This window comes from Typopeltis vanoorti, chromosome 19, assembly GCF_054136105.1.
Source record: "Typopeltis vanoorti isolate ZY-2024b chromosome 19, IOZ_Tvanoo_1.0, whole genome shotgun sequence".
Taxonomy (NCBI): Eukaryota; Metazoa; Arthropoda; class Arachnida; order Uropygi; family Thelyphonidae; genus Typopeltis; species Typopeltis vanoorti.
The window spans coordinates 102,970,379-102,984,296 of NC_143567.1; the positions used below are offsets into that span (position 1 = coordinate 102,970,379).

Below are 13,918 nucleotides of genomic sequence, written 5' to 3' on the forward strand. Positions count from 1 at the left end.
GTGAAGTTTAGAGGGTAAATTGCAAAGTTATCGCATTGGATAATGGCAATAATGCAAGAGAACCTTGATATGCAGAAATAAAAAAGGACATGTTCCGTATAAGGTTTTGATCATGCCTCATATGAATTATTGTGTACATATTTCATCACCTGATTTTCATGGGTGGTGAAGATATCTAAGGGCACAGAGATTGACTAAGGTGATATCTGGTCTTTGGAATGTGAGGTATATGAAGATAGATTAAGGGAATGCAGTTTGCAGAGTCACGTGAATAGGAAGAGGAACAAAAAGAGAGGACATACGATTGAGACATATAATGTTCATACAGTGATTATAGTGAATTAATTTGGAAGGAATTTTTCATAGAATGGAAGAACAAGATGGGTAGAATAAGAGGCCATCTCCCTTGAAACTGTATGAGCAAGATGTGAGCAAAAGAGTGAAGAGCTGGTCTTTTGCAAGGGGTATGACTAGCAAGTGGAATGCATTGCATGAGAGCGTGATGAATGGAGACATTGAATGAGTTTAAAGCATAGTTTGATGAGCTTGGTGTGTGACAATGTGTAACTACTTCAATGAGTCTGCAGTGGTCTGGTGTTAATAATATATGAAAATCTAAGATTATTTTATAAATTTTTAAATTAAAATAATATTTAGTTTAATAAAAAATCTATGTTAAACAGCTTTATGTTTGAATAGTATGCCTTGAGTAAGATGATAGTTTGAAACTCAAAATTGCATGCCGTGAAACAACACATTTTGTTAATTATAATTTCTGTCTGGTTTTTAGGCTAAATTGGTAATTTAACCAATAGTTTTTTTTTCTAGTAGAAAAGAGTAAAATAGTAGCATGACATGCAGAACATAGGTAACAGTTTGCAGTTTCTTGTATTTCTATTTTTGATTTAATTTTTTAAAGTGTTTGTTACTTTTATGGAAACTTTTAATTACAGGATCTACTGTCCTACTCATATAATACATCTAACAAAAACATCATTTAACTGTTTTTTTTATTATAGATGTTAGTTTTAGAAATGTAACAGTTCTAAAATTAATTAGGCAATACACTGAAATCTATTCTGCATTATAAATTATTAAATTAACAGATGTCCTAACAAGCTATTTCTTGAAATTCAATATGATCTTTCATATACACATACAAGCTAATATATACACAAAAAACTTAGTCAGCAAAAAAAGTAAGCTATTTATAACTTAGCTGATGAAATTTAAAGCACTTACATTAAATATGAACTTCAGTCCTCCAACCAGTGTAGATGTATATTATTCATTATACCTATCACTGGTTTTTCTGTATACTTTTATACAATGTACATGTGGTTGACTGAATTTCAGACGAACACCTGATGTAAATTTACTAAGTTGATTCAGTTCATTGAGAAAGATTTTTGGAAATAAACTTTACAATACCATTGTACCTGTAATTGCATTGATACTTTTAAAGCATTCAATGTTGATTATAGATCTGTAGATTTACTTCCCTCTTTGAAAGAATAAGAAGTATGCGAACTCCTGTGTGTGCGCATAGCCACCCACACACATACATCCACATACTGCACACGTATAGTTATCAATGAAGGATTTTTGACATAATGGAAAGGCTAATCTGATAACTAAAGGGGATGATGATTTTAAATTTATCATGATTCATTTTTACTGGTGAGATGAAAGTTAAAGAAATATGAGATACTGCAAAATGCCAACTGTTGGTTTACTAAAATTACTGGTATTTCCTGCATGTGCAAGTGATATGGATCATGGGAAAGTTGGAGGCCAGATAGGGAAAAGAGGGAACCCAATGCTCTCCAGATCAGTTCTCTGAGAAATGATGCTGAAACTTCATATGATACCAGTCAACAAACATTAGAGATTATTACAACACTTCTTGTTGCCATCACACTGTACACAAAGGATCTAAGTATCAATTATAATGGGGATATGATGGGTGTGTGGGGGGAGGCTCTTGAATGTGGGTACATGTCAGTCATTTGCTGACATGAAATTTGATTTTATGATTAGATCCTACACAACAAATTATTCTTTGACTACAGCTAACAAAGAGAACAATTGCTATTGATAAGCCTGAGTTCTGAAATTGGGACAACTCATCTTACTGTTTCTGCTGACTGAATACAACAAAGAAGATGAAGTAGAAACAGCACCGTTTGTGATTAAGTGGACTACAGTTTAGTCCATTTGTAATGCAGATCTTTGCTAATCTCTACAGTGATTTACTTTTCAAGTTTTTAAAACCCCTTTTTTTGCAGTTCATGTTCCTTCATCACAATTTGAGTATTAAGATTCCAGGAATACACATAATAAATATAATGTCCAAGTCTTTTTGTTTATATTATAAGGCATTTAAAGCCCAACTAGTAACATTAACAATCTGGTTGTGCCTTGGAAACCATACCAGCACCATGTTCTTTTTTTTGACTACCAGATGGAGCAACATATAGTGACCCGTGATACTCATCATACACAATATATTGCTCTTTGCCACTAGCATCTTTACTTTTGATGTGGGCTGGAAGAGTAGCAGACTTGTCATAGTTATTCTCCCTTAATTTCCACACTGGAGAGCCAGAGTCTTCTGTAGAGTGTGGATGAAAGGAAGTAGGATAGTTGCTAGAATGAACTAATTTAGCAGAGGAACTTCCAGTACTTGAATTTGACAGTGTTGATGCAGTGCTCATGCTGAGTACTTTAGTGGCACTAAGATCACGTTTACTACTTCCTGTGCTCCCACGAGATCTGTCTGACTTTACCGATCTGTTTGACTTCTCCGATTTGTCAGATTTGTCTGACTTATCAGACTTATCTGACCTGTCAGATCTTTCAGAGTCTATTGGACCTGGAGATTGTCCTCGAGACTCAATTAGTTCTTTGTTTGATCCCATCATATCATCCATGCCATCAGCCACAGTTCTGCTGCGTGTCCGAAAGTTTTGATCAATATTATCATAAGTTTCTACAGTGGTATCACTTTCCATATTCCCTGCTGAATGACGTTGAGAGGCCTTACCTCGTCGTTTTCCACTAAGAGTTCGAGCCATTGCATGCCCATTTCCCCTTGATCCATGGTTCAACTTGTCTCTTGGTATTGGCTTGTTGACAGGCACTATCATGTTCCGGACACTCTCACGTATGATCTGTCTTATTGTTCGAAGGAAGGCATTCCTGAACTCATTCGTGCTAATAAAAGAAAGAAAGAAAGAAAATAAAGCATAGAAGTGATGTAGAATTTACTTAATCATTCTGTATTTAACAAATTAATTTATATTATAATGAACACCAAGGTAACTACTAAGTAAGTAAGTGCTAGATTTATAAAGTAATAATTTTAACAGGTAGTTTAAACAAATTCACTGAATGTATAGAAAGGCCTAATTGTTAGAAGTGCATCTTAGAATTTTTATAGTTTAATTCACAATACAAAACAGTAATATGAAAATAAAGTATATTTATTTGCTTAGTTGCTGATATTTTACAATTTTATACCTAGAGAATCTTTCTAATATTTTTCACAGTTACTTAATAGTGGGAATGGTTTAAAATTGTAAGGGAGACAACACACTTTGTTTACCATAACTGGTAATTAGTTTACGGAATTAACAATGCATATAAAGTATATTAATTAAAGGTCACTTTAATGAATAACTTCTATATTTCGGCAACGTCACGTTGCCATCTTCAGGAACATAAAGATATGGTATGTGCATGCAGGCACTAACAAAAGCAAATGAGGAAGAAAGCAAGAAACTAATATTGTTCCTAAAGTCCTAATGGTGCCCTCTGGTGGGCTAATTTGGTTGTCTTGACAGTTGGGCTGAAGTTCTCATAATGTAAGTCTCCCAAATTTGGGGTAGTTTCATGCACCCAAATTTGTTGAGGTTAGGAATGTTTTTTAGAGCTGCTGAAGTTCTCATAATGTAAGTCTCCCAAATTTGGGGTAGTTTCATGCACCTAAATTTGTTGAGGTTAGGAACGTTTTTTAGAGCTGCTGATGATTCCTTGAATAATCTTTGGTATTTAAACTTGCTGCGGGGTATTATTTTTGTTTTCTTCCAACGAATTCTATGGTGGGTATTTAAGGCATGGTCTGCCAGCCCAGAGCGGCTGTACTGGTGAAACCGGATGTAGTCTTTGTGTTCTGAAATCCTGATATTTGTTGTTCTGCCTGTTTGGCCAAAGTAGGACAATTTGCAGCTGCAAGGGACCTGGTATCCACCAGGTAGGTCTAGGGGAAGTGGTTGGTCTTTGCTAGAGCGGATAAGGGATGCCAACTTTTTCTTGCCAACGAAAACAAAACCTTATGGGCGCTAGAGGAAGAGCTTTCGAATACTCTCAGCCATGATCTTTGGACGATACTTCATGACGTCTCATGCGCAAGAAAATCATTCGGCAAGAAAAGAATTCAAAAAAATACAAAGTTGGTACTTGAAAAAATACGAAAACCTGATAAAGAATTCTACTTCCTTACCACAGCCACCACTCAACACTGTAGTCAACCTCTCGTCGATAGTTTTAAAGCCTGAAGCACTCGCCGCACTTGCACGTGGTCACAATTTCGCCCTAGCTCCTAAAAGAATACCTGCCGAGGAAATCATGATCCAAATAGAACATGGGATTCACAGCCTTCCTAACCATATTGCCAACAACGTCAGACTGGATGTAGTTGGTGTTCTCACTAAAGCCAAACCTCCAAAAACCAACTTATCCAAAGACGAATATGCAGCCCTACAAGAAATGAAGAATAACAAAAAAATAGTAATCACCAAAGCGGATAAGGAAAACGCCACTGTGGTGCTAAATCAAAAGGACTACAAAGGTAAGCTTAATGCTTTAGTACTAGACCGTACTACTTACCTCCCTATTGAATATAATCCTACCAGCTCTCAGATTAGAACTCTCCACAGACTCCTTAAGAAAGTCCTTTTGATTTCTTAAGGAATCTGTGGAAGTCACTAACAAACTAAAACCTTATAACTCTAGACCCCCCCCCCCCCCGATTATATGGACTCCCAAAAATACATAAACAAAATGTGCCATTATGTCCCATAGTGGATGGCATTGATTCCCCCACATATAAATTAGCCAAACATTTAACCAAAATGCTCATACACTATACTGGCAACACACCATCACACATAAAAAACTCAGCCCACTTTAAAGCCAGGATAGAAAACCTCTCGCTCCAACACACTGACATAATGGTCAGTTTTGACGTCTCCTCCCTATTCACTAATGTCCCACTCACAAAAACCTTAGAGCTCATCCAAGCCAAGTTTCCTCCCAATATCTCAGCCCTATTTCAGTTCACAATGAACTTAGGCTATTTCGTTTGGCAAGGAAAGTTCTACAAACAGATAGAGGGGACAGCCATGGGTTCACCGCTTTCCCCACCCTTGGCCAATTTCTTTATGGAGACATTTGAAGAGAGGGCCTTAAACTCCCCACAAAAACCCACTATTTGGCTTCATTACATGGATGATGTGTTTGCTATTTGTCCACATGGCTCAGACTCACTCCACTCCTTCCTAACACACTTAAACAACCAACACCCCAGAGTCCAGTTCACCTTAGAAAAAGAGGAAAACAACACCCTCCCCTTCCTAGACACTTTAATCACCCACCAGCTTGATGGATCTTTGGTTTTCTTTGTTTACAGAAAACACACCCATACTGGCAGATACATTCACCAGCAATCCCCCCCCCCTCACAACAATATGGGGTTATAAAAACACTGTATAACAGGGCAAAATTAATCTGCTCAGATGACAAGGCCCTAACTACTGAACTAAACCACATCCTCAACACTTTCTTAGCCAATGGCTATAACCCCAAAAAAATCCAAAAATTACTAAAATGATGATTTTAGTAATTTAAGATTGTACACACAGCTCATCATACTGTGCCTTTGCAGACACCAACCACACTCTTAGGCAGGGCATTCCAATCATTCACAACTCTCCATGCAAAAAAAACTGATTCTCATTCCCTTGCTAACACTCTCCTTTTACAACTTCCAGGGATGACCTTTTGTTCTTCCTCATCTCCCATCATTTTATGAACAATCTCTTCAGTGTTATTCCTATACCAGTCCCTTACCAATTTTTATGTTTCTATCATATCACATCACTCCTCTTCCTCCTGCTAGATGTGGTGAATTGCATCTTCTGAGCATCATACTTAACTTTCACATTTCAAAGATTAGAAACTACCTTAGTCAATTGCCTCTGGACACTTTCCAGTATCTCTTCATCCTTTTGAAAACAAGCTGACCAAATCTGTGCACAGTAATCCATATGTGACCTAAACAAGACCTTATAAATGGAACCAGAATCGTCTTGCTTCTACAAGTCGATGTCCTCTTCATCATTGCCAGACTTCATTGGGTTGTCCTCACAATTTTGGCAATGTGTCCTCTAAATTTTAGACCATTATCCACTGTCACTCCAAAATCTCTTATTTCTTACAACTCTAACAATATATCTCCATCAAGCGTAAATTCTGCATCTGAACTTTGTTTTCCAGATTTTACAATCTTACATTTCATAACATTGAACTGGTATCCTCACTTCCATGTCTATTCAAGTCTTCTTGTAAAGCCACAACATTTGCTATACTCCTCATAATTCTTTCCAACTTTGCATCATCTGCAAACAACTGAATATCCCTATTCAAATCTTTTCCAATAACATTAACATACAGGTTAAACAGCAATGGCCCTAAACCCCTCCACACCCCAAGGTACACCACTAGTGACTTTCCTCTTCTGGGATATTGCTCCCCATACACAACTTGCTGACATCTGACAGATAGCCAGTCTCCAGTCTGCTATGCACTGGTCTAATATTCAGCTCCCATCTGCTGTAGTTTGTATCAACTTATCATGTTGTATTCATGGAATATTATCAGCACTGAGAAAGGATTAAAACTAATTTTAATGCTTCCAATATTTCTTCTTAGTCACAGAGACATCTTCAGGGATTACGAATAACTTTTTGTAACAACACACACAAATACAATACAATGATAGGTAAAGGCCACCTGCAAACTCCCATAGATGCCATCTAGATAGGACTTTAGTTTCACTCACTTGTTTTAACTATCATTGTATTGTATTTGTGTGCATTGTTACAAAAAAGTTATTTGTAATCCCTGAAGATGTCTCTGTGACTGAGACGAAATATTGGAAGCATTAAAATTAGTTTTAATCCTTTCTCAGTGCTGATAATATTCCATTAAACCTCCAACATGAATTCTTCACAGCACTTAAGCCTCAACACACTGATTATCATTTGGTAATCTACCAAAAGCCTTTGCCAAATCTCAGTATACTACTATGTATCTATCTCCCTCATCCAATGTAGCTGTCACCTTATTGTAAAAAGTAGGTAGATTACTAAAACATGTCTTCCATTTAGCAAATCCATGCTATCCATCAAAAATAATACCACTGTTGTCAACCCAATTCTGCATCCTGTTCTCACTAGCCTCTCCAACACTTTAGCTACAACACCTAACACAGATTGACCTATAATTTGGTACTTGAGTTTTGTCACCTTCCTTATGAAGCAGTACAATCTTGCCTTCCTTCCATTCTTTTGGAACTTGGCCTGTGTAAGACTCATATTCAACAAATATGCCAAGGCAGATGTCAACTCCCTGGCACATTCCTTCAAAATATATGTTAATATATCATCAAGACCATAGTTTTATTAACGTCAAGTTTGCTCAATTCCTCATATACCTCTTTCTCATTCACAGTCAGTCTCTCCTCACCATGCTCTCAAACTCTCCATGATGTTACATTCATACACTCCAATGAACTGCTCTTTAAATATCTCAACTACATCATCTGCAGTAGTTATCCTTTTACCATTTTATCCAATCAAAGTCATCCCACCATACACATTTTTTTTTTTCTGGTTACATATCAAAAGAACTTCCTCTTTTGGATTCATTAGCTAATTCTGCTCATAATGCACTTTTACTACCCTTACACACCCTTTTCTCACACCTCTCTTATCAGTAGTCACCAGTCATTTATCAACTGCTTTTTTCTAACCTGACTCTCAGATCCATAAGTTAAAATTGGTTTAAACACTGCTACTTTGGTATTTTACTAATTTCTCTCTTATTTCATATAAACTTATTAAATTGACTCACACCGCATAATTATTGAATATAACATCGTCAGCATAAAGTAAAGAGGTATAATCAGGTATAATGTCTTTGCTTCCTAATGTGATCTTCCATATAGATGATGAATAACAGCAAGTGTGCACCCTTGTGCAGAGATAGTGCCTCACACCTGATTTTACATAAAATCATCTTCCCGTATATCCTTCAATTCTTACAGCTGACTTACAACTCATGGATTATGTATTTCTCAGTATGCTATCCCATTTATACCACATAATTTTAGCATTCTAAATAGCTTTTCTCTTGGCACCTTGTCATATGCCTTTACAAGATATGAAAAACTTAAATATGGAACTCGTTAAATTCTCATGATTTTTTAAATACAGTAATAACCTGCATTATGAAGCAGTTTGCACTGACATTTTGCTTGATGATGATCTGCTCATATGATGCTTTTCAGTTATCACCAGTGCCCATTTATATGACACTCCATTCACTCATATGATGCTTTTAGCAGCATGATGCTCTTGTAAATCAACCAATGCATAGTTTTTGTGGACTAAAAGTTTATTTATGACATCATTGCCTACTGCATCTCTCTATGTTTTGATGTTTTGCTGTGAATTATAAGCTGTTTATAACAATTATTTTATTTTATTGTTTTTATTAATGACAGATAAAATTCAGAGTAAGGATGATTGTTGCTTCTGATTTGAACAGAAGACAATACATAAATCTATTATTATTATTATTATTATTATTATTACCCAAGACCACCATGGAAGCAAAGATTCATCTAGGAGGTCCTTTTATCAAACACACAGCTCATCATACCGTGTTTTAAACACACTCAAATTCTTAGCAGACACCACACTCTCAGGCAAGGCATTCCAGTCATTCACAACTCTGCATGAAAAAAACCTGCTCCTCACTCCTCTACTCACACCCTCCTTACACAGCTTCCAGGATGACCTCTGATTCTCTCCTGATCTCACATTATTTTTTGTAGAACCTCTCCAGCATTGATCCTATAGCAACCCCTTAATAACTTGTAGGTCTGTATCATATCACTCCCTCTTCCTCCTGTCCACCAGACTCTGCAAGTTGCATTTTCTCAATCTTTCCTCATACTCGACATTCCAGAGGTTAGAAACTACTTCAGTCAGTTGCCTCTGGACCCTCTCCAACATCTCTTCATCCTTCGGAAAACCAGGTGACCAAATCTGGGCACAGTAGTCCATGTGTGGCCTAATCAAAGCCTTATACAATGGAACAAGAATCTCCCTACTTCTACAAGTGAGTGTCCTCCACATCATTCCCAGAAGCCTTTGTGTTGTCTTCACAATTTTGGCTATGTGTCCCCTAAATTTCAGATCCTTATTCACTATCACCCCCCAGATCTCTTATTTCCTTCCCCTCCGACAATATATCCTCACCAAGTATAAATTCTGCATCCCATTTTTGTTTTCCAAATTTTAAAACCTTACACTTTGCAAGATTGAACTCAGATCCCCATTCCTGTGCCCAGTCACTCAATTTATTCAAGTCTTCTTGTAAGGTCACAACATCTTTCCCTACTCTTCACGGTTTTTCCCAACTTTGCATCATCTGCAAACACTGAATATCTCCATCGAAATCTTCACCAATATCATTAATATACAAGATAAACAGCAATGGCACTAAAACAGACCCCTGAGGCACACTACTGGTAACTTTCCTTTTCCTGGATATCACTCCCCCATACACAACTTGTTGATACCTATCAGATAGCCAGTCTCCAATCTCACCAATCTAATATCCAACTCCATCCACTCCAGTTTGACTATCAACTTATCATGTGGTAATCTATCAAAAGCCTTTGCAAAATCTAAGTATATTACTGTGTATCCTTCTCCTCTGTCCATGGAAGCAGTCACCTTATTGTAATAAGTAAGTAGATTACTAAAACATGACCTCCCTTTAGCAAATCCATGCTGTCCATCAAAGATAATACCATTGTTGTCAACCCAACTCTGGATCCTAGTTCTCACAAGCTTCTCCAACAACTTAACTACAACACCTGACACACAGGTAGGCTTATACCTTTGATGATTGCGTTCTATCACCTCCTTTATGAAGTGGCACAATCTTGCCCTCCTTCCACTCCTTAGGAACTTGACCGAGTGCAAGACTCATATTAAAAAAATATGTCAAGGCCAGCGTCAACTCCCTGACACATTCCTTCAGAATACGTGGTGATATATTATCAAGTCCTACAGCCTTATTTACATCTAGTTTGCTCAACTCCCCATACACCACTTGCTCACTTACAGTCAGTCTCTCTCTTCCCATCATCAACTGCTCTCAATCTCTCCATGAAGTCACATTCACAAGATTGAAAGACCTTTATCAACTGCTCATTAAGTATCTCCACCACACCTGCAACAGCTGTCTTTATACCATTTTCTCCAATCAATGTCATCCTTCCATAATGATTCTTTCTTTTGCTGACTACATATTGAAAGAACACCTTAGGATTCTTTTTGGCTTCATTAACTAATTGCTGTTCATAACTCTCTTTAGCTACCCTCACCAACCAAGTCACCTGCCTTGCCTGGTCTTTGTAGTCCTCATGGAATTGGTTATTTCCACGTCTCTCATGCTGCCTCCATAATGCCCTTTTTCTCTGTATTGCATGCTTAACCTCTTTATTCATCCATTTCACACCTACCTTATTTAACGTTCTCGCCCTTGGAATGCATTTAGACATTGCATCTACTAGATAGTTTTTGGAAATCCCTAAAGCTGCATTGATCTCTTTTCCAGCTAACTCCTCATTGCATGCTACACCTGCAAGCTGTCTCCTGAGCTCTTCATAATTACTCCCCTTGTAGTTCCACATATACCCTTTTCTTACAGAGGTCCTCACACTACTGGCAACCATCCAGGTAATCACCTCATGGTCACTCTCACCAATTGGTGGGTGATTTGACACTTCATTTATAATTACATCTTCTGATGAGATGATCAAATCCAAGACCCTCAATACTCATGTAACCTCTGTTACATACTGTCTGAAGTAGCTATCCCTCAAAAACTAATTTTCTTTACTTCCAGTTGCTATCTCATCATTCCGGTCTATACTGCCATAACTAAAATCGCCCATAACGATCACTCTTTTCTTATTTGCTTGACTTATTTGATTATACATTTCATAGTCACTACATCCACATTTCCTGGTCAATAACAACATCCAACCAAGTATTTCATTCCATTCGCCTTTGTCTCACACCATACTGCCTCAAAACCACTGGCACTACTTCCCTCTTGCATCTCTACTTTGTATGGACATAATTCTTACTCTATCATCAATAGCACTCACCCTCCCTTTTTATTCTTTCTATCCTCACAAAACACATCATACTCTATTCCTGTCGGGATTATGTCCTCATCCAACCATGTCTCACTTATTCCAACAATTTTTGAGTGAACAGACTCAATTAATGCAACCATTTCATTTGCCTTGTTTCTTACACTTCTAGCATTTGTATACAAACACAGCAGCTTATTCCTGGATCTATAGCTAGTTCCACTGATACTACTTATTTGACGTGATTTTTCCATGCTTAACTTGAGCCATTTCTTTTTCTCCTTATTCATCTTAGAACCTTCTTCAAATCCAATTGTTTTCCTTTGATTCCAATAATAAAATAATAAATTTAGTTTAATCCTTTATCCAAGTGTGAGCAAACAAAGTTTGTGCCTGAAAGTATCTTCAGGACTGAGGTAAGGTGGTACAACACCAGGACAACTCGTTGCAAAGGTGGAGCAAGCTACCAACACTCCTGTCTCAGTATCTCCTATAATGCAAAACACATCTCCTTGCGGATATGTCTAATGTTATGCCCTTCCCTTAATGCATAACATTAGACATATCCGCAAGGAGATGTGTTTTGCATTATAGGAGATACTGAGACAGGAGTGTTGGTAGCTTGCTCCACCTTTGCAACGAGTTGCCCTGGTGTTGTACCACTTTACCCCAGTCCTGAAGATACTTTCAGGCGCAAACTTTGTTTGCTCACACTTGGATAAAGGATTAAACTAAATTTATTATACTCTAACCAAGTGAAAAATAAACTTTCAACACCTTTGATTCCAAGTCATCCCCTTTCCTTTTTGTGTACACATGCATTCACATCCTCTTGGAGCATCTACATTTCTTACACTCTGTTCCTCTGTTCAACCTGAGCCTCCCTGTTTCCCTATTTATCTTGCACACCTGTTCTCTCATTCTCTATACTGATGCCACTCACTTCATTCATAACCACCTCTTCGATCTCTCCTGTTCTTCCAGATTGCTTCCTGCTTGATCAGATTCATTCTCTGCACTCACTTCTCTACCTTCCAGCAGCAGTCTCTCTAAGCGACTCACACCAAAGCCACTCAAATGCAGTCCATCGCTCCTATACAGTTCACTTCATCCTTCAAACTCATTCCACGCATTAACAAACTGCACTCCTTTCTCCTCACACATTTCTGCGAACATATCATTCATAATACTTGCTCTCCTCCTCATCTCACCACTGTCATACCTGGACAACATTCTTACTACCTTTCCTATCGCACTATTCTCTTTTGTCTGTCTTTCTAAGCTGCCTCCTGATATCCATTCTGATGTGATCTTTGTCCTCTGTCAAGTCATTCATACCTATTAAAACCAACTCCTTTGCTCGCTCTCTTCTCATATCCAATGCCTCGATCACTCTACTCATTTTACCACCTGGAAAACATACCTTGTGCATCCTCTCATCCAGCACACCTTTAATGATGGAGTCACCATACAATGCCACTCGCTTGTCTTTCGTGAACTCTTTCATACCTGCTTGATTTGTTTTAATCATTTTCACCCAAATTTTCTTAATTTCACTTCATATCCATTTCATCTCTTTCCCCTCATCCAACCCAGTTCAACTTTCGAATCTCGCATCACATTCTCTCTATCATTTAATGTTTCTAATTTTCATACTCTTGACTCCCGCTTCACACTTTCACTCTCATTCATCCTTTTGAGTTTCTGTACTTTTGGTCCATGCGTCCAACTTTCACTTTCATTCATTCTTTTCATTTTTCCCACTTTCGATCCTTTCATCATGCTATTTCCGGTTTCTTTCATTCTCTCAATTTTGTTTCCTTCCACCACATTCGGCTCATTTCATTCTTTTTACCATACATTACAGTTTTCAAATCACTCGTTTTCTTTTTCAATACTTTCTTAACAATTTTTTGCCTTTCTTTCACACCATGCTTCTCTTTTGAACGAGCACTGCATTACATACTAATGTTAAAATGATTAAATTTAATAATGACAATGATGTATTAAACACTATGATAGGCCATGGGTTAAACTTACTGTAATAGCAGTAGTCACAATGATAAAGTTCTTAGTGAAGTGAAAAGTGATACACTAGTTAATACTAGTTATCCATAAATGTGGCAATCTTATTGCAGAAGTTGAATAACTTTTAATGGTGAGACCAAGCTGATAGGCCTGTTTCCTAAAGGCTTTTGATAGATTACCGCATGATAAGTTGATAGTCAAACTGGAGTGGATGGGGTTGGATATTAGATTGGTGCATTGGATTGGAGACTGGCTATCTGATAGGTATCAACAAGTTGTGTATGGGGGAGTGATATCCAGGAAAAGGAAAGTTACTAGTGGTGTGCCTCAAGGGCCTGTTTTAGTGCCATTGCTGTTTAACTTGTATAT

The 13,918-nt window shown here is 37.5% G+C and overlaps 1 protein-coding gene across 1 annotated transcript in view; it reads right to left on the reverse strand.

Moving 5' to 3' along the window:
* Positions 1–2,402: 2,402 nt before the first annotated feature.
* LOC150096409 (protein still life, isoform SIF type 1-like) overlaps positions 2,403–13,918 on the reverse strand; it is a 479,324-nt gene continuing 467,808 nt past the window's right edge. The window contains exons 26-27 of the mRNA XM_090409055.1: positions 2,830–3,216; positions 2,403–2,736 (exon numbers count right to left, since the gene is read on the reverse strand). Of these exons, the coding sequence (XP_090265181.1) occupies positions 2,403–2,736; positions 2,830–3,216 (721 nt within the window). The remainder of the gene's footprint in view (positions 2,737–2,829; positions 3,217–13,918) is intronic.